This window comes from Camelus dromedarius, chromosome 28, assembly GCF_036321535.1.
Source record: "Camelus dromedarius isolate mCamDro1 chromosome 28, mCamDro1.pat, whole genome shotgun sequence".
NCBI lineage: Eukaryota > Metazoa > Chordata > Mammalia > Artiodactyla > Camelidae > Camelus > Camelus dromedarius.
This window is the reverse complement of record NC_087463.1, coordinates 15511067-15532107: the sequence shown is the minus strand read 5'-3', so window position 1 is coordinate 15532107 and position 21041 is coordinate 15511067. Positions and strand designations below refer to the sequence as shown.

Below are 21041 nucleotides of genomic sequence, written 5' to 3'. Positions count from 1 at the left end.
AGCACCTCCCAAAGGCCCCACATCCTAATGGCATCTCCTTGGGAGTGAGGACTCAAGATGTGGATTTGGGGGGGAACACAAATTCAGACCAGAGCATCCATGAACCCTAGATACCAAGAACATATTCTAAAACCATGCTTGTCTTTTATAAGAACTGGCATGTGAGTTCTGATTTGTTTTATACCAGAGACTTTAAAATATTCACAGTTTTAAAAACTATAAATAATGGATATGATTCGTCTTCAGTTTAATGCCTGAATTAAAACTCCTCTGATTGATGGAGTGGGTGGGATGAGAATGGGTGATGCACGTGACCCTATTTTGTACACTTTGCTGCAGCATCAAATACCATGACTTCCAAGTTATTCCACAGACCAGCTGCAGGATGACATAGAAGTCTTGTTTCTTGTCAAAGATGCAGCCAATGCTGCTGAGAAAATCACTAAATCGGCACTTCATCCTGGCAACCAAAATTAGTCTGATACCATCTGGTCCCGGTCCCAGTGGAGCTGTGTAACTGTTGGGGAGACTCTGGTCATGTTATCTTATTCCTCTCCTGTCACAACACACCACACCACACCACCCACACAACCCCATACCGGAGTGCACCACACCACAGCACAGCACATCAGACACCACCACCCCATCAATACCAAGGCACATGTGTGCGCGGTGGGGCAGGGAGGGCATGTGTTAGGGCATTCAGAAGGCCTTTTTCCCTCTAGAAGGTAAATGGTGTCTACACCATGCGATGGACACAAAACATAGACTCCAACAAGTGTAAAGGACCAGGAGGGACTCTATTCTAAACTCCCACACGATAGAGGAATTCTCTCTACAACAGCCCAGTGGAGCCTTATCTGGAAGCTCCCAGTGGTACAGAATTCACCATTTGCTGCTTCAAAGGAATTCAGCCACCACTCCTTCCATTTGTGGACACCTTTAATTGTTAGGAATTCCTTCCCTGTCTTAAGCTGAATTTGGCTACATCCTTGACCCACGGGTCAGGATTCGGCTATATGGCGCTACACAGGCACGCCTCAGTTCCCACTCGGGCCTCTGAGGATGTCCCCATCACTTTTCTCTTTTCCAGTGAGGATGTCTGCAGTTCTTCTCAGCTCTCATCACACAGCACTGACACTGTTAACCCACTAGGTAATCCTACTCCGACGGTCACCGGCCGCTAGAGAAGCCAGCCTTGCAGAAGACTCTGATGCCAGCGCTCTCCACACCTTGCCACTGGGCCTAATGTTTGCAGCCATTCCTTTGCTCCAACTGGTAGACAGGAACTAGGCTTCTAGCGCCAGTCCTGCTACTGTGTGACCTTGAACAAGTCACTGGAAAATTCATTTCCTCAATGTAAAAATGAAGGGGCCAGATTACTTTACATTCTATGATATGTACTATTGTTTAAGAGTGGTCAATACCAAATGCAGATTTATCTCGTGAAAGAGGGCACATTGGCCCACGGTCACTGTCAGAGAGCTAGGTTTCTGTCCCTTTACTAACTCCAGCTAAGCAAACGAAGAGCAGGCCCCAGGGGTGACGAGGGGACAGAGTTTTGGTAGGTACTGGAAGGGAGAAGGGTCAGGAGCATAGAGGGTTGCCGGTGGAGAGAAAATCTAGAAGCCCAGGGGGCACTTTTAGCCGGGAGGAAGCAACCATAATGGCTGTGGCTAGGGGTGTGGAGGGATGAATTCCAAAAAGACAAATTAAATGGACTTTCTAATTTGCCCAGAATTAGTCTAGTGCTCAATTAGATATGTACTCTTACAGCATAATGAAACAGGAGGTCTCCTTTTGAAAGAATATTGACAGAGCGGGCTCAGCTATTCAGAGGCCAACTAATCCAGTTTGTGAGTTATATAAGCACTTCAGTTTTCACTCCTGACACCAGAAATCTGGCCAGATCACCACTTACAAACAGAACCATCAGAGACAGGGAGAGGAGAGAGATTAAAGAGGGACAGACTGGGGACTCGCAGCTTCTGATAACGGAGGATTACTTCCTACTCAATCAACCCTCCTGCAGAAAACAACTGTAAACTGTGGACAAAATACAAAGAAACAACAGCCTGAAGGCACCAGAGAGCCGCCAAAAGCAGGTCTGCGCTGGAGGGGAATCACATCCACACTTGGAAGGAAAGAAAAGCACGGGTGAGTTTTCCTTTGTTTATAGGTTTCCTCTGCAGCGTGCTCCAGTCAAGCCGGGTAAGACGCTTAAAACTCAAACAGAAAACCTGCAGCCCTATTGGCTGCAGCTGCATTGGCTCAAAGAACCAGCAGAGTTTGGGGCGACTGTAGTTGCCAGAAAGAGAAAGAGCGATTTCCAGAAGGGAGGGAGGCGTGGGAGGGCAGTCCTCAAGTGTCTGTAGTCTGATGGAGATACGGGCTAATCCCTGACCTGCGCATCATTAGGCAGACTCCAAGCCGCCCAGTTAAGGTTAAACAGTTGAACTAAGAATTTTCTTGCTGCCCATCCGAGAGAAAAAGTTTGGAGTTTGTATCCAGCCAAGTCTGCTGACTCAGGAAAGTAAGTAGAAGGGAGGAAATAGTAAAGAGCACAAATCAGTGGAATAGAAAACAAAAAAATAGAAAGAAAAATAAGCTCAAAGCTTGGCTCTTTTTTGAAAAGGACCCACAAAATTGACAGACACTAGGTAGACCGCTCAGGGGAACAGAGTGAGGAAGCATATTTCCAATATCAAAACCAAAACAGGATACACCTCAGATGCTCCAGATGTTAGAAGTTTAATAAGGGGGACAAAAAAAAAAAAAAAACCAGAAAACAAAACAAAAGTTTGATAAGGGAATACTATGGGTAACAATAAATTTGACAACTTGGTGAACTTAACAAATCCTTTGAAAAAATAAAAACCTTACAAACACTGACACAAGATGAATAGAATAACCCCATGCTTATTGAAGAAAAAGAATTAATTCTCAAATCCTATTCATAAAGAAAAACCCAGGCCCAGGTGACTTAACTGGTCAATTCTATCAAATATTTAAGGAAGAAGTAACACCAACCTTACACAGACCTTTTCAGGAAACAGGAGAGGAGGGAATTCTTCCAAGTAACTTTCTTAGGCAAATACCCTGACACCAAATTCTGACAAAAACATTATAAAAACAGAATTGCAGGCCAATATCCCTGTTGAATAGAGATGAAGAATCCTTAGCTTAAAACTAACAGCAAATTAAGTTCAGCAATACAGAAAAAGGATAATATATCAAAGACAAGTTAGCTTTATAAACAAGCTATGTATAAGTTACAGATTGGGAGTAAATATTTTCAAAACCTGTATCTGACAAAAGACTGGAATCTGAGATGTAGATATGTCTTTTTTCAAATACAATTATATATTAATATATATTATATACTTTATATAAATATATATATATATCTTAGATACATATAATTTTTATTGGATATAAATTATATAATTTATCAGATATAATTTATCAGCTATAAATTATATAATTTACATAAAATATATATTTAAAACTCTCACAATTCAATGATTAAAATTTTAAAAAACAAATTTAAGAAGAAAGGCAAAATATTTGAGCAAGACACTTCACAAAGGAAAATACACAAACGGCCAAGTATATGAAAAGGTGCTCACTGTAACTGTCAGGAAAATGAAAATTAAAACCAGTCACAAAATGATATTTTACCACAGACCCACTAGAGTGTTTAAAATTTTAAAAACCGACAATAGCAAGTGTTGGGGAGGCGGTGGTACAGTTATTGTATATTATTGGAGGGAGGGTTAAATAACACAACCACTTTCGGAAAAAGTTCTGGCAGTTTCATGTAAAAGTAATCTACTAAACTAAACTGCCTCTGATCTAGCATTCCATTCTCCAGATTTGAAAGCGCATGTCCTCAAAAAGATGTGTCCAATAATGTTCACAGCAGCTTTATTCATGATGGCCAGGAAGTAGCAACAGTCCAGGTGTCCCTCAGTGGGTGAATGGATACACAGCTACGGAATATTCATTCAACACAATGCTATTCAGCAATAAAAATGAATGAACCTCTGAGACACAAAACAACATGGATGAATCTCGAAAGCATTAAGCTGAGTGAAAGAAGTCTTGTGCAAGGTACCTGCTGTATGATTTCATTTGTAAGAAATTCTTGAATAGTTAAGCTAATCTGTGGTGAAAAGTACCAGAACAGTGTTTGCCTCTGGGAGAATGGTGGTAAGCACTGAGTGGAAAGGGTCATGTGTGAATTTTCTTGGGGTGATAGTCATATACCCTGTCTTGATAGGGGTTTGCTATAAAAAAGCATATTAAGTATAGGTTTTTGTCAAACTCATTAAATAGTACACTAAGATGTATGAACTTCACAATATGTATATTTTACAGAAAAAGATAATCCTCTAAAACTATTGATCTCTAGCCAGTGAAACACTTGCACTTGTATATTTGGGGGTGAAATTGCACTGAAATCTACAACTTACTTTAGGAAGTGGAAAAAAAAAAACAAGAGATTGATGGATAGATAGAGGACTGGGTAGATGAATAAATAGATAAATAGAATAATATAGCAAAATATTAATTTTAAAATCTAAGTGGTAGGGACTTGGTGTTTATAATCCCTTCAACTTTATTATATGTTTTTTAATTTTCTAAATATATATTTTTTATTTTATAATTAAATGCTGGGGGCAGAATGAATGAACTGCACTTTAGCAGCTCTGGTGAAAAAGGTATGACAGGAAGAAAAGCTGAAACAAACGAGTGAAACAAAGGTTGGGATTCTCTGTGCATTTTAAGCTTTCACTTTCTTCTCCACCCAAGCATTTAAATAACAGACAGATATTTGTTTCATATGCTTGTGTTCATGTGTAGGACTTTCATTTAAGAGTTCAAAGCATCGAACAATATATAAATATCACTCTCCCCCCCCCCAAAATAATTTCTACAAGAATTTCTTATTGCTTAATGCAATTAAAAAACAAAAGTTAAAATGGAATAAATATACTCACTGTCTAACCACAGGAATTCTGGAGGGACAATTCATGTCTTCTTGTTCTCATAGGGATTTAAAAGGCTAGCGCTCTCAGGTGTTTGAGTCAAAAGTAGTGCTTTGTGTGGACTTTCGGACCCAGCACAAAGCTGCACGCAGAGTGCCCTGCTGGTCGTCACCTGCAATGCTGGAGTCTTTCTGTCTCCCTCCTCCTCCTTCTCCTCCTCCTCCTGGCTTTCTTGGCCAGTCCATGTTTTCATCACAATCACTGTCAACAGATGTTAAATCCAAATGTCTCCCCAAAGATGTTAGAAACAGAAAATGTATTCCCTTACATTCACAACATAAATCCCTAGAAAACCTCGACAAAAAAATTCCTTCCCCAAAATTATAATGTGGCTCCTTCAAATAATATCAAATTGGGGGAAAAAATGTAAACAGATTTTGCAGGTTTGCTGCAGTAGACTCTCCCTAGGTTGTGTTTTTTTTTTTTGCTTTTTTTTTCCTTTAAAAAAATCATTTTTTTTATTGTGATAAAATACATACAACATAAAATTCACCGCTTTAACCCTCTTTAAGTGTCCAGTTCTGTGGCATTAAGTGCATTCACATTGTGGGCAGCCATCACCGCTATCTATCACCAGAGCTTATCAATCTTCCCCAGTGGAAACTCTGTACCCATTAAACACTAAGTTCCCGTTCCTTCTTTCCCCCACTTTCTGGCAACCACCACTCCACTTTCTGTCTCTACAAATTTGACTACTATAGGGACCTCATATGAGTGGATCATACAATATTTGTCCTTTTGTGACTGGCTTATTTCACTTAGCATAACACCCTCAAGTTTCATTCCTATTGTAGCAGGTGTTGGAATTTCCCTTCCTTTTACAGCTGAATTGTATGTAGATACCACATTTTGTTTATCCATTCATCCACTGATGGACACTGGGTTGATTCTACCTTTTGGCTATTGTGAATAAGGCTACTATGAACGTGAATATGTAAATATCTATTTTGGTGCCTGCTTTCATTTTTTCCAGTGAAATTGGGTAGAATTCCACCCAGAAGTGGCATTGCTGGATCATCCTGACACTTTTGTCTACATTATAAATAGCAGTTTGGGGAGCTACAAAAATTATGCTTGGAGAGAGTAATAAAATTTGGTATCATACAAATTAAATTCAGATTCAGAAACCTTGAAAACTTTTTTGCCTTTTAAAAAACTTTTTATTATGGAAAACTTTCAAACCTAACCGAGAGTAGAAATACAAGCGTAACAAATCCACATGTACCCACGTACAGTAGGCTCTTTGCCCTACTCTAAAGAGCTGCCATCCTTGCAAAACTATCTCTTGCCACAATTCCATCTATAAACTGAAGACATCATTCTTAGATGATGTCTAAGTCCTTGGGCTATACAAGGATAACATACATGTACACAGTGATGGATGCTTGTTTTCTTAAGTCATTTCAGAAACCTTAATAGATTTCCAAGTTGTTTCTTTAAAGCTCATTTCTTGAACTTACAATGCACACACCCTGCAGTAAGTGTGGTAAGCTCCAGACATTTGAATGTAGACACTTCTGCAGAGCATCTTGAAAACCCCATTGAAAGCATCTGGTAGTTAAAGGGGCTAATTAGATTGGTCAGGACGTATAAGATTAGCATTTTTAGGGCTTAAGGGGTCAAAGGAGAAAGTACAATAAAAATTGACAAACAAATGTCTATAAAGTTGCAGTCAACTGTAAAAGCCAATAGTCTGCAGTAGAGATGCAGGAGTCACTTTGGCAAAAAATGGCATTCCCTAAGATGGTGCACCCCGCTAGGAGAGAAGCTGGGCTGGGGTGGGCTCTGAGCACAGCGACAGTGGCATTGCATGGAGCCCCGTCTCCTCATTTGATGAACACTCACATCAAAGGCGGTGGAGGCGACCCCAGCCTGCGCTGATGCTAACAAGACTGGAGTGGACTGAACTGACTTTTGAAAGCGATCAAATGATTTCTGTGGACTCTTCGGGAAGGAAGGCAAAGAAGTTTGACATTTTCCAAACACCTGGGAAATAATTAATATTTTAGAAAACACTCCAGATGACTGATTAAAAGAACGTGAAAAATGTACACTCATACTAATGAATCGCTGTGTGAAATTAGACAGTTTACTGAATCTGTTTCCTCATCTGTGGAATAATGTTGCCTCGCAGTTACTCATTAAATCACCCACCACTATGCACCACGTATCTTCTAGATGCTAGGGATCTCAAAACAACGTCCCTGTTCTCATGCAGGTTAGATTCTAATGAGGGGAGCCAGGTAACAAACAAATAACAAATAAGATAGTTTTGGAGAATGAAAGGTACTATGAGACAGACAGAATGACAAGAAGGATCATGTGAAAGTTTAGGGGAGGACATTGCACCCAGTGAGAATAGTCAGTGCAAAGGTCCTGAGGCAGCAAAGGGCTTGGAAGATTTCAAGAAAAGAAAAAGGCCACTGTGGCTGTAGCTCAGAGAGCACGTTGGAGCAGATAGGAAAGTGGCCAGAAGTGTTCAAGGAGGCTGTTTGAAAAGTGGGGAAGAGGTAAGTCTTACAGAGCTAAAAGCAGGCTTAGGGACAATGAGTGGTGTGGGGGAAGAAAGGGATTATAATAATATCGACCTTAAAAAATAATAGTAATATTGACCTTACAGGGTGCTGTGAAGATGAAACGAGAATTGGCACCCTGATAACGCTGCTTTCAAAAGGACGAGGAGAGAAGGATCCTGGAGATGGCCAAACCCTGGGTGGGGGTTGGGTCTAGGCTGCTGAAAAATGGGCATCCTCAGATTTGCCTTCTTAGCGCTCTAAGAGGATTGATGGGCTCCAAGACCATCATCCCCTTGAGATAAATGTCTCTTGTGCTTCCCCTAGACACTCTGAATTCAATTAGTTTAATTAGAAAACAAGTAAAGAGGAATTATCTTAATATAGCTTTGCTCCTAACAACGCAAAAAAAAAAAAAAAAAAGCCCACCGCTTTAGTAGAAATCTACATTTCCCTTTATTTACATGTTCTAAGATAATGGTGTAAATGTCCATTTTGGCTTTCTTTTTTTGGTCAAAAAGGTGGCTATCTCTTGTCCAAGAGATCATATTTTAGTTTCACTAGTAATAATATTTCCTAATTTCTTCACTCCTTGATGAAGCAGAAGCATTGATATGCTACTAAATATTTTTAAAACATTATGGGGGTTGGGAGGGAAAGAATGCCCTGATTTTTAGTGTTTGGTAATTTCAGTGGTGAAAATACTCCCACTATGGCTGATTTCAAGCCGTGAACTCAGAGCTGGGAAGAGATGCTAGCCATTGGCTCTCACAAGCCAGGCAGAGTGATTCCGGCATGCCAGTGGGTAGGAACATCAATTATTTGCCAAAATGCCCTGCAAATCTATTGCCAAGGGAATTTTTTTCTCCTCCACAGAGGCTACTTGGATTTGCATCAGCTGAAAAGGCAAGTTCAGGACCAAGGTAACTGTGCTGATAAATAACTGGGGGATAGTGTGAGAAGTAATTTCATTGTGTTTGTACAATAAACATTCCTCCAGGATTCAAGCACAGACTTACTCTGTGCAAGCACGGGACACCCAGGGAAGGGTCCTAAGAGCTGAGTGGCTGTGGTAAAGCCACAGCAGCCTAGTGGAGTCTGGGAATCCAGAGACTGGCCTCTAGCCCAAGCCCCACCACAGATGTTCTGTCTCATTCAGGGCAAATCACAGCTTCTCTGGGTCCACGTTTCCACATCTACAAAGGAAAAGTGGAGACTAGACATGAGAGAGCATCAGAGACTAGTTTTTAGGGATGTTGTTCCCAAAATACTGTAATTGGGAAATAATGGACGTGCCAAAGGAGGAGACAGATCTCTTGCTAATTACTGGATGGTCTAAAAGAGAGCTGTGGTTTCTGTTCTTACACGAAAGAAAGTCTTTCCAACAAGGCATTATTACCAGAAAACACAAAAGCTCCCAACTGCTCTACGTTACATTTTGTGACTGGATGAAATGTCTGGTTCCATATGCCCTTCGGACAGAGATGCCTGTGAGGTCCATCTCTTCATTGGTTTATGTATTTTAGCCACAATTCTGTGATGGGATTTTTATTCACTGCAACATCCTTGTATCATCACTTCAATTTAGTCTGAAAATAGTAGAAAAGATTCAGGTGGTCATACTGACTAGTAAACTGGTGTCTGGGAAGTGTCTTTCTCATTTGTGCCAATTTTATGAAACCGATCAGGGATATCCATGACGAGTTGTTATAAAAATGGAGTTTCTGGTAAGCATCTCCAAGAACACTCTCCTGAAGTACCTTCTGTGGTACTTCAAGTAGGAAAATGTTTCATCAGTTAGGAAGATCTGATAGTGAGAGACGAACAGATATAATGTATTTTATCTCTGGACTCAATATGTCAGTTTTAGAGAGTTTAGCTATTGATTTTTTTTTGCAATGACTGTCAGCAGCTTTTATGTTGTGCCCATGACAGACAAGATACAGTAGAGTATAGGAGATAATTCATTGCTTCAAAGGCAGACAAAACAAATGACACGTGGTAGATGTTTAAAATATGTATCGTTCACACACCACTGAGAATTGGAACTCTGGGAACAGAGAGAGAATTCCCTAAACTTTATAAGGCAGCCTTGGGAAGTTATTTTTATTTTTATATTTTTAGTGAAGGTACTGGGGATTGAACCCAGGATCTCATGCATGTTAAGTACGCGCTCTACCTCTGATCTATTTCCCTCCCTCCTACTTATTTGTAAAGCGTATCTGTCATCATTATAATTGACCAAATAAATTATAGACTGCCCATCACAACTTTTTTACTCCCATATCCCTCCGACTCTGAACCACATTATTCCTGTACCCTTTGACTCCCAAATGTTCTTACTTTATCTGCTAGTCCTCATACAGTCACAGGAGAATTAACAGGGCACACATATGTACACACACACACACACACACACACACATACTGGGAGGTAGTACACCCAGTGGTTAGATGGATATTCCTGAAAAAACACCCAGCTTCAAGTCCTGGCTCCACCTGAAACCAGCTGTTCAACCTTAGGTAAGTGACTTAGCCTCTCTGTGTCTCAGATTCCTTATCTGTAGGGATAACAACAGTGACTACCTCTCAGGGTTATTGTGAGGACTAATTAGGTCATCTATGCAAAGGACTCAGAAGAGTGCCCACTGGCATATAGTCAGTATTCAATAAATAATAACTACTATTATATATATTAACCCTTGACAACTGAGTTTGTTGAACTTCAGTGTGCCAGTGTGCGTTTAATGATTACACAAGCTGAGTTTTTTTGACTACAGCTAAAGTTAAGTTGCTTTGTCTAAGTAAACATGTGGGAGGAGCTGGACCTCCAGTGTGCTACCAGACAGACGGAGTTACTCCAGGACTGAAATACATCTACTAAGGGGCCAGCCTCCACGCAGACCATCGAGTTGGCTTTATAAACTTTATGGAGTGATATCCCACCGGTCCTCCAACAGACACTTTTCACCCAAACCTAAAACATCACTTCAAGGTGAAACTACCAGATTCCAGTGCAATTAGCTCACTTTGTGAGTGGGCCTCCTGCCTCCCCAGTGCACGGAAAACTCACTCCATAGATGCCCACTTTCTCAAGAATGTGTAGGTGAAGCAGTCCGCCTAGAAGACTTCTAGAAATGGGACCTCCTGTTCTCATCCAGGGTAAAAGAGCCACCTTCTTCCACGACTTCACATCGTTGCTGGTTACGTCTGGACTTCCTTTTCTTCATGCTAGCCAGCACCTATCCCCTTTCTTTAAAATCTCCCAGCGCCAGTCGTCCTTCTAGATTGTCTACCCCACATCACGCCGAGCCTCCCACTCCTAGACCCCTCCCAAGCCCCAGCCACCCCCATTCTCCTCCCTTCTGGAAATGCTTCTCTGAGCCATGCCAAGTTTAAATGGGCTTTAGCTAAAGTTCAGTCTGCATGTAGGGGCTGGGAGGAGGGAGTTTTCTTTGATCCACCTAATGAATTAATGAATTAAACAGAGGTGGAGTTCAGAAGCCAGGCTCCTTACTTTTGCCGAAGCTGGGCTGATTCCGAGCTGGCGTAACTGCTGGAAAAATGCAGCTTTGGGCTGGAAGAATTAGGGACATGGCCGAGTCCATTCATCTTCCCTAATCGAGTTCTTGGGAAATACACATGTAGATTAGCCCCTAACAATGACCCCCGGCTGATTGCTTGGAGTACCCTCCACTGTGCCCACAATAGTATTGACTAGCTCTTTATGTCCCGCACAAAAGAAGTCCCAACCTCCCCTCGTCCTGCTTTGCCCTGTTTCCCTGGCAGTCCCTCGCCAGTGGCTGTTGAAGTCTTTTCTGCTTTTCACCCGGAGACTCTGAAATAAACAGTAAATAAAAGCTAACCTCACCTGGACCTATTAGGGAGAGCTGGGCAGTTCCAGAGGGAATTAACTTTGGAAAACAAGGCCATAAGCCCCTTAGCGTGTGGGCAGCAGCTTAAAAAAATGCTGCCAATCTTTGTTTAGTGGTGATTACAGAGATCAATTTAATATTGGGGGAGTTTACATAAAAAGCATAGTCAGTCAGTGGGGAAATAACAAATACCAATTACTTATCCCTACGGCTGCCCTCTGGTCACCAAGGCATCAGCACCTCTGGTTCATCGGACCTTGTCGGGTGCCACCAGAACGTTTTCGGGGTGAGTGCATTTAACAGCTTAGAAAATGTGATGAGGGCCCCGGGCAGCAGGCTTCCCCTTGTCCTGTCATCCTGGACACCAGGGCCCAAAGGCCACTCACTGTCTACAGGCCTTGACTTCATCTCTTTGGGGAACTAAGCTGCCTCCACCTCAGCCTCTTACATGCAGGAGTCAGTCTCCAGGAAGGATTCAAGACCACTGCAGACTAAGATGTGCCTTGATTCTGTTCAAAAATATCACACTCTGCCATAGGGAGCACAAATGAGGGGGCCAGAGAGCTCTGGACAAGGAGTTGGCTGGTCTGAGTTCTAGTCCTGACCCCTCCACTTAATAGCTGTATCACTTTGAGCCTCAATTTTCTCTTCTGTAAAATTCAATTCTGCAAATTGTCCTGTGCACCTCACAGGGTTGTGAAGATCAGATGATACAAAGGATGTTCAAGGACTCTGAAAACTATGAAGTGAAATGCTGTAAAGTGCATATTGGTTTTCATTAATTTAGCTTTTTCTTAAACTTAAAAACAATCTCTCACTTGAATCAGCTTAATTCCATCTACTGCAAACTCCCATGTTTGCTATTTTATTTACCTTTTATAGTTTTATTTAAAATAGAGTGATTTGTGTACTGATCACCCACCCCCAATTGCCCATCAGGGAGAGTTAACCATTTCCATTTAAAGATCCTTAATGTAGTTACACGTCCTTTTGAATGTCCTTCTAACATCAATTTAAAGGTAGAGAAGCTTAAAATATGTGTTTTTCTCTTGTTTCTTCCTTTGTCTTATCTCCCAGGCTGGATGTCAAATTCCTTAAGGCCACCAGCCCCAGCCTTTCCTTTCTTTTGTGATGCTGACACGGCCCACATCAGTCCCTCAGAAGGGACGCAGGAACTGCTTGCCTCAATGCAAGATTAAATCAACCAACGGTGGGGGGGCGGGGGAGATGTCCCTACGTGGAGATCTGAGGGCCTCAGCAAAAGAGATTTTAAGAATCCCCATTTTGTATCTCTATGAGACGAAAGATGTTAACTAAACTTACTGTGGTAATCATTTCATTTCATATATATATACACATTTCATATATATGTGTGTGTGTATGTATATATATATATATATATATATATATATATATATATATATATATATATATATATCAAGTCATTAAGCTGCACACTTTAAACTTATACAGTGCTGTATCTCAATAAAATGAGGAAAGAAAATAAAAAGAAACTCTAGGTCCTTAGCCTTTTAGGAAGGCATTTTGGTTCACTTTCCCCCAACAGTTCAGTGAGGGCCAGGGACTGCGTCGGGTCTGGCACCAGAAGTGCTGGTGTTCACAGTGCACAGAACTGGGGGAATGTGAAAAGAACATTCGCTCGCAGAAAACATCTTTCCACTTGGCCTATGAGTCACGCCAGGCCACGGAAGCCTCATGGGGTCCCCAAAGGGGAAAGAAATGCCAGCAGATTAAGCCTGTGGCCCCCAGAGAACCGTGAGGCCTTGCCCCCAGAGGAAGGCCCGTTCCCACTAAGCCTGAGGTTAGGTCATCTCCTTGCCCTGGAGGTGGAGCGGGTTAGGAGGGTTCCCTCAGGACAAATAGTCTGCGAGAGTGAGGAACCCCTAGAGGGTCTCCCGCAGGCTTGAGCCCGGCAGCGTGTCCGACTCGGCGCCTCCCAGCCTCCTGCTGGGCCGTCGGACACTTGAGGTCACCAGGCCTACGGGCACAGATGGCCTCACTGCCCCCAGGGGCGGGTGCCGGAGTCAGGGAGCCTCCGGGCGCGCAAGTTCCAGGGGACAGGGAGGAGCAGTTGAATCAGATATAGACAAACAAAATAAACCCGAAGTACAGGGCCGAAAGAGAAAGGAAAATTCTAACTGGGAAGAAGCGTGGACTGACTTCCAATGCTGTAAAGACAGGTAGCCTCACTCAGTCTTTCCAAGGGTCGCCCCAGGCGCTCAGCGAGCCTTGGGGCAGAAGGCGAGCCTGGGGTCGGGGAGATGAGCCCAACGAGAGAGGCAAGCTGGAGGGAGAGGTGGGACCAAGGGCGTCTGCTCCACTGAGGCAGGACTGGAGTGAGCGGCCCCCGAACCCGGGTCCCCGGCACGTCAAACATACCACCGCTGGTCCCCGGCGCGCTCGCCAGTGTTCCTAGCGGATCAAGAGGGGGGAGGGGGGATGTAAAGAGTGCGCCCCACCCCCGGGGTGGCAGGGCGAAGACCCTGAGACTGGGCGAGGGAAGGACCCGCCCCGCTGTGGGGGGAGGGATCAGGGAAGAGGCTGGGTCCCCGGAGAAAGGGGAGGAGCTGGGGTGAGCGGGCTCCGAGCCTTTAGCGCCCAGAGCCCCAGCCACCGGGAGTCGGAGCTCCGACTCCTGCCCGGACCCAGGCAGCCGCGGGCCGAGCGCTCGCCCACCTCTAGTGCGCGCAGCCCGGGCCGGCGTCGCCCGCGTAACTTGATTTTGGAGCGGGACCCCTCGGGTTGGACGGTCGCAACCGGGAGGAGCTGCCTTGGAGCCACTTCTGTCGGTCTTCTAAGCAGGCGGCTACCGAGAGCGCAAGCCGCGCCCTCCCGCGTCCAGGCGCTCCCCATGCACCTGCCCGGCTGCGCCCCCGCCATGGCCGACGGCAGCTTCTCGCTGGCCGGCCACCTGCTCCGCAGCCCGGGCGGGAGTACCTCGCGGCTGCATAGCATCGAAGCCATCCTGGGATTTACCAAGGATGACGGGATCCTCGGCTCCTTCCCGGAGGAGAGGGGCGCCCGGGGCGCGAAGGAGCGGGATAGGAGGCCGAGCGCGCGGACCGCCTGTCCCAAGGCGCCTGCAGGAGGTGCGGAGCCCTCCCCGCCGCCCGCCCCGGCGCCCGCTCCCGAGTACGAAGGTGAGTGCGCACCCTGGCTGCTCCGAGGCCCTTAAGGCGCCCAAACTTAGAAGCTCTGCAAGAGGAGAATGCCCCTGCCTTAACTTTTATTAAGGCATCTGGGCGCCGGGGTGGGGGCTGTGTGCACCGCAGGAGCTTCCAACTTGGGTTCAGAGAAAGCTCAGGAGCCTGTCGCAGCCCTCAACTCCGACCTCCCTGGGCCATCTCAGAGCCCGCTTGGGTAGGCAGGGTGGGTCCCGGGACACTCCGGGGAGTGTCTCTGACCGTCTGGGGTCTGGTCGTCCCAGCCCCTCGCCCCTACTGCCCCAAGGAGACAGGGGAGGCACGGCCGAGCCCTGGGCTGCCTGTGGGACCCGCCGCCTCCGGCGACTCGAAGCTGTCAGAAGAGGAGCAGCCCAAAAAGAAGCACCGACGGAACCGCACAACCTTCACCACATACCAGCTGCATGAGCTGGAGCGCGCGTTCGAGAAGTCCCACTACCCCGACGTGTACAGTCGCGAGGAGCTGGCCGGCAAGGTCAACTTACCCGAGGTCCGGGTCCAGGTAAAGCGTCCAGATGGGCCCCCAGGAGGGCTGGAAGTTCAAGCGTCAGCCAGTGCTCCCTTGAACTCCAGGGCATCCAGGCCTTTATCATGGCACTTTCCCCGTTGGCCTTCCTCCACTTGGTTCGCCCGGGGCCGCATAGGAGCGTCACATATCTTCCACGTGCCTCATGCACCGGCCCTCCAACAGTCTGTTCCAATTTATAGTAGCATCTCCCCTTTGGGGTCTCCCTCGTCTAAGCTAAAGAGATAAATTGGGAATGGTTGGCAACTTGAAGAGGCAACAGCATCCAGGATTGGGGAGGAAATGTAGGGGGAAGGTGAGAAGCACTGAGTGGAGAGGGGCTGTAGGCAGCCACTGGAGGGTAACCAGATTGGGGCTCCAAATGACACCCTAGTCACTAACTGCACTCACCGCATTGAAAACCAAAACCCGTCTACTTACGAGGGGTCTGGCGCCTCACGGTTGAAACTTTCTGCGGATTTGTTTAAGAAATTGACTTTTGCTTCCCTGGTGCACATCCAGCCAAACTTCCCGCTGCTGCAGAGGCCTTTTCTTTTTTATTTAAAGGGGTTTTCGCTTTAATTAAAGCTGAATTATCTTTAATCCCTGATCATTAAAATATTTGAAAGCCTTAAATATTTGCTAGTCATCTGTGAAAAATCTGGGAGGAGTTCCAAATTGGGAGAGTTTACAGAGGCCTGAAAGGTAGACATTGGGAACAAATTTCACTGCATCTGAAAGGCATTGGAACCAGGATGGGATATGTGTGTGTGTGTCTAATGCAATTGATTTTTCAGGAAGTGAGGACACTCAGATGTTTGGAGCTTTTAGCTTTGTCTTAAAAGCAAAAGCAAACAGGCTCTTGCCTTTTGTCTTTTCTGCTTAGTTTAAGGGGTTAATGTAATGAGTGTATGTCATGGTTTAAAAAAAAAAAGTTCCCTAATGTGACTCGGGATTAACCGGTAAGGACAGTTCAATGTCTCCTAATTTGGGGTAGTAAAGCTGCAATGATTTCATTGATGGAGTGGACATTTTACCACCTGCTTTTCAGGGAGGGAAGCTGGGGTAGGGAGAGGGAAAGAAAACCAGTGGGAGATGAAAACAGAGGAAAAAGACAAAGCTCTCCAGTGCCCCTCCGGGTTATAGGCGTAGCCAATTCAGGGTTGGGGCTGACTTCTCACCTCTGTCCCACCTTCCTTCATCCCTCTTTGCTTGTTCAGGAATTTTTGCTTCTTCTCTAAGACGTGTGCTTCTTGAGAACAGTGTCTCTGAGATCACAGGGCAAGCACAGTGCCCAGCATATGGCAGATTCTTAACACATGGCTATGATGTAATCAGACGGGGTGTGGTAGGCAGGGTCTCCCACTGTGTTAAGGACAGCAGTAGAGCAGTATAAGAGCGGGCTCTCCCAGTCTATAGCCTTCTGACTTGGGATAGGATCTGAAGCCTATAGCTGATATTTTGGGGGATGGAGTGGGACATGGCGGGGTGGGGAGGAAGGGGCAGTTGGATGGCAGCCCTCATCCTCACCAGTGTTTCTCTATATATCTAACATTTCTGGGGAAATCAGGGCCTCGGATACGAAGATAAATCTTTTGTAGAGAGAGGTACCTACATTTTTGTTCTTTCCCTTTTCTCCCCAAACCCCAGCCTTGCACACAGTTGTCCTGCTCTGCTCAGGTGCTAAGTGGCTTTTTCTCAGTTCTCCTAGGAGGACTCTCTATTATTGACACAACTGCTCTCTCCCTTTTGAGGTGGCAACGAGTCCCACATCTTCCTTCATAAATTTAACAATGAAGCCACCAGTTTGGCCAAAGTTCTTTCTAGATTCTCCACTAGACCAGTTCTCTCTGTTTTGTTCGTGGGGGTGGTAAGTTGGTGGTGAAACCTTAATCACACCCTTTCTTGTGCTTTTATCAAATTAGTAATGGAAGTTTCAGTGTTTGGAGACCAGACTTTACTCTTGGTGTGAACTTTCTATATGTAAAGAAAACAAAAAGGAAAAACTTGAACTCATTGAACTCATCTTGGGGTAATGTCAAAACTAACTCCATACAGCAAAAGTAGATTATTAAACTTGAACTATTGTAATCATTGAAAGCCATTTATAAGAGACATCAGAAATACTAATCGGATTTCGATTAAATATGAATGAAAATCTTATTAAAGCAGTAATATGCATATTTAAATATTGCTTGGGATAGAATAAGCCTACTTGGTTCTACCAGTTATAACCAGTAATTCGTGGAAATTCTACCACACGGGGAAGGAAGCAAGGTTTAAAGTCAAGTGTCAGGATGGGCTGCCAACCAGCAGGTCACAGAAATTTGGTGAGATCTGGTTTCCCAAGTCCCACGGTCCAATTCCAGGGTTAACTTCACTTTTTTTTCCTGAGCACCTGCTCCGTGCCCGAGTAGGAAACGGATCCAGCCACAGCTAAGGGTGAGGCAAACAGGGACACGGGTGGGAACTCACCACGGAGAACAGGGATGGGACAAAGAGACTCAGAGGAATCGAGAGAGGAGGGAGGAGACAGCAGAAAACGGGAAAGAAAGAAGGTTAATGCTGGCGGGAAGCAGGAGAGGGTAGTGAAAGCAGCAGGTGAAAGAGTCGAGCCCCAGTTTACTTGGGGATGGGGAGTCCTGCCCCCGCCGCATCCTGACGGCGCCGTGCTGCCTTCCGCAGGTGTGGTTCCAGAACCGACGCGCCAAGTGGCGGCGGCAGGAGAAGCTGGAGGTGTCGTCCATGAAGCTGCAGGACTCGCCCCTGCTCTCCTTCAGCCGCTCCCCGCCCGCCGCGGCCCTGGCGCCCCTCGGGGCGGGCCCGGGGGGCGGCGGCGGCGGCGGCGGCGGCGGGCCGGCGGGGGGCGCCCTGCCGCTGGAGTCGTGGCTCGGGCCGCCGTTGCCGGGCGGGGGCGCCACGGCACTGCAGAGCCTGCCGGGCTTCGGGCCGCCGGCGCAGAGCCTGCCCGCCAGCTACACGCCGCCGCCGCCGCCGCCGCCCTTCCTGAACTCCCCGCCGCTCGGCCCCGGCCTGCAGCCCCTCGCGCCGCCGCCGCCGCCGCCGCCTGCCTACCCGTGCGGGCCCGGCTTCGGGGACAAGTTCCCGCTGGACGAGGCGGACCCGCGCAACAGCAGCATCGCGGCACTGCGCCTGAAGGCCAAGGAGCACATCCAGGCCATCGGGAAGCCGTGGCAAGCCCTCTAGGGGCCCCGGGGACCGAATCAGGCCAGACGCCCGTCCTGGGAGCCGCCCCCGAGCCAGACGCGCGCACCCCTTCTTCCTGCGCTTCCCCGACGCGGCCATCTTGCCCTGCGCCGTCCGAAGACTTGAGTCTGGGCGCCAGTCTGCGGCTGACTTACCGGCGAGCGCTGGTTCTCAGGCCAACTGAGGCCGTCTAGCCACCCCCACACCCCCATGGACCCCTGGCCTTGCTGCTGCAGGGGGAAAGACGGCCACGCTGCTTCTACCCGTGCGTGGGCCGGAGCCGCCGGGCTCAAGGGGCCCAAAATGCCTGACAGCCTCGGCCGCTCCCGCGCGGCGTAGCAACCCCTGAGAAGGACGACTGGGAGGAAGGGGAGCTGGAGAGAGTTTGAGGGACTGTTTGTATAGGTAGTTTCAAAGAATTGGGGAGGAGAATTAAAGATTTACCTGTTTTGGTTTGACTCTGGTTAAATGCGCTCAGGACTGCGGTGGCGGGGAGGAAGGGGGTGGTGTGAATGTGGGTTCTGGAAGGGCTGCGGTGATGGACCACGTGCGGGAAAGTAGAGGCATGCGCAGGAGCTGGGTCTCCCCTCTGGGGGAGAATCTCCGCATCCCAGACACTGCGGCGCCCTAGACCAGAACGCCCCACTCCTGGCTCCGCCTGCGCCTGCGACTGTGTAAGGTTACCAGTGTTTGGAGCTACGGCTCAGCTACCTGCGCGTTTCCAGTCCCTCGATACCCCAAAAGCCAAGCTGCAGTTGCTACTTTGGCTTGACCCCAATAAGAAGCGTCTACACCATCTTCCCTAGGGTAAGAGCTGAACTCCCCGAAGCCCCGAACTGCCCCCCTCCCTCCTTCCAGCCTGCCGCAGCCCATACCCTTCTCAGATCAAAGTCCGGGTCACCGGCTCGAGGCCAGCCCGTGCTACCTGGGGTTGTTGACATTAGTGCTCCGGAGAGTGGAGCAGAATGACTTACCCTTTTGTGAGCCCCACGCCTCTATCTCGCCTCCCCAACTCTCTTTGCACCCCCCAACCCAGCGGTTCTATTTAATGCGTGTCGGGTTAGCTGCTGCACTCCGGAAAAGTGTCCTGGAGCGCTCCGCGCCGCGACCCGGAGGGCACATCCTATCGGGAGCGTCATGGACTGTATTGCAGCGCCTTGGCACCACCAGGGGCGGGAGAGGGGGCGGGAAAAAAAATCTAGAAGTCTCTGCCGGCTTCAGAAGATCCTGGGGTACTTGCGGAATGCCCTGTGAAGGAGGATCCGAGACTCCGGTGTGTATAACCCGGATTCCCGCCATGCCAAGTTCTCTGGCGTCCTAACTTTGAGTACTCCCGGGAAGACGCGGTCAGAACCTTAGCTTCAACTGGCTGCTGATCGTCGGTCATTAGCACGTTAGTGAAGCACCGCAGCCCCCTTTCCTCGTCCAAATGAACTCTGCCTCCCTGGGAAATGGGAAAGTTGGAATAAGGCCACATGATGTAAACTACCAACGACCCGGAATGAGGCAATGCACACTGTGATCCCGCTTCTCCGATCCCGGGTATCCCTGTGCTGCACTTGGGTTCCCTGAAACCTACTTGGGAAAAAGAGGACTATCTTGGTGCTGGGAGTAGAGGGAGTGTCGTCACAAGATTCAGTCTCTGCCATGTGGGTCCTAAGAGGCTGTGGCATAACCAGGGCTCTGTATCCATTAGACTCCCGTCTGGTGCCGTACACTTAGTAGGCTGATGAGTAAGAATGTATTGAATGGGTTATTTTCCCCAAGAAGTAGGAAGTAGTACACCTGCACGTTCTCTGACAAGGATGTTTCCTGGGGAAATGTCCAATGAAGAGGAACAAGAACTAGTTGGGAGTGGTCTTACGGGGTTGAGGGGAGGGAAGACGCTGTGTTGCTCTAGGCAGGCCTTGGTTCAGGCCGACTTGGACCCAGTGGATCTAGGAGGGAGACTGTGGGGACTCCTTCGCCGGAAGACAACGCCTGCTCTGGCTGGCTGCCTGAGGGGAGAAGGTGAGACTGGACCCGCTCCTTTTCGACTCCTGGGAACCGGGATGGGAGTCGCCTGGGGCAGGGCTGTGTGACCCGCGGAGGCGGGGCGAGGAAGGACCCCTCGGATTGGACCGCTCCAATGGGAGGGTGGAGGCAGCCTCGGCGCCGGGAACAGCGGGCGCTTACTGGCCGGTGCTCAGCTGGGACAGAGGGCTGATCCCGAGATCCCGGGCCCGCGCGGAGCCGGCCACCGCGCTGCTCTAGCCAACAGCCCCCCACCCCCACCCCGCCCCGGGTTGGGAGCATTTCAGTTTTCGCATTTTCCCTTTATGAAGGAGTCTCTTCCTGCCCAAGAGGGTGGCGTGTCCGCACTGCGGATCCGGACTTCTGGGGGCGATTTTCCTCTCCCGCGGGGACGCGGGGGACTGAGAGCTCTGTCTCTCCCGACTGGGTCCAGAAGCAGCTGCAGCTGCGCGGGGCGCTCCTCGCTTGGTGTCCTGGGACCCCGCGTTGCGGCCCCAGGCCGGTCCAGGCTGTCCATTTCCGGCTCTCGGAACCTGGCTCTGTCTCCTTCGGGTCCGAGCTCCCACCTCTGCCACCCGGAGGATGATCAGGACTGGTGTGGGTGCAGTGGGGTAGAAGGACTCGGAGAGAGATCAGCAACCGAACAGGGGAGGCCCCGCTGTATTTATTTTAAAC

The 21041-nt window shown here is 47.7% G+C and overlaps 1 protein-coding gene and 1 long non-coding RNA gene across 2 annotated transcripts in view; one reads left to right on the top strand and one right to left on the bottom strand.

Annotated features, from left to right (window-relative positions):
* Positions 1-19010, bottom strand: part of LOC135319527 (uncharacterized) — a 54457-nt gene extending 35447 nt beyond the window's left edge. The window contains exons 1-2 of the long non-coding RNA XR_010378185.1: positions 18798-19010; positions 15127-15383 (exon numbers count right to left, since the gene is read on the bottom strand). This is a non-coding gene — a long non-coding RNA (uncharacterized LOC135319527). The remainder of the gene's footprint in view (positions 1-15126; positions 15384-18797) is intronic.
* Positions 14176-18791, top strand: RAX (retina and anterior neural fold homeobox). The gene is made up of 3 exons (XM_031441660.2): positions 14176-14599; positions 14887-15143; positions 17832-18791. The coding sequence occupies exons 1-3, from the start codon at positions 14311-14313 to the stop codon at positions 18351-18353; spliced, it is 1068 nt and encodes a 355-aa protein (XP_031297520.2). The 5' UTR covers positions 14176-14310; the 3' UTR covers positions 18354-18791.
* Positions 19011-21041: the final 2031 nt, after the last annotated feature.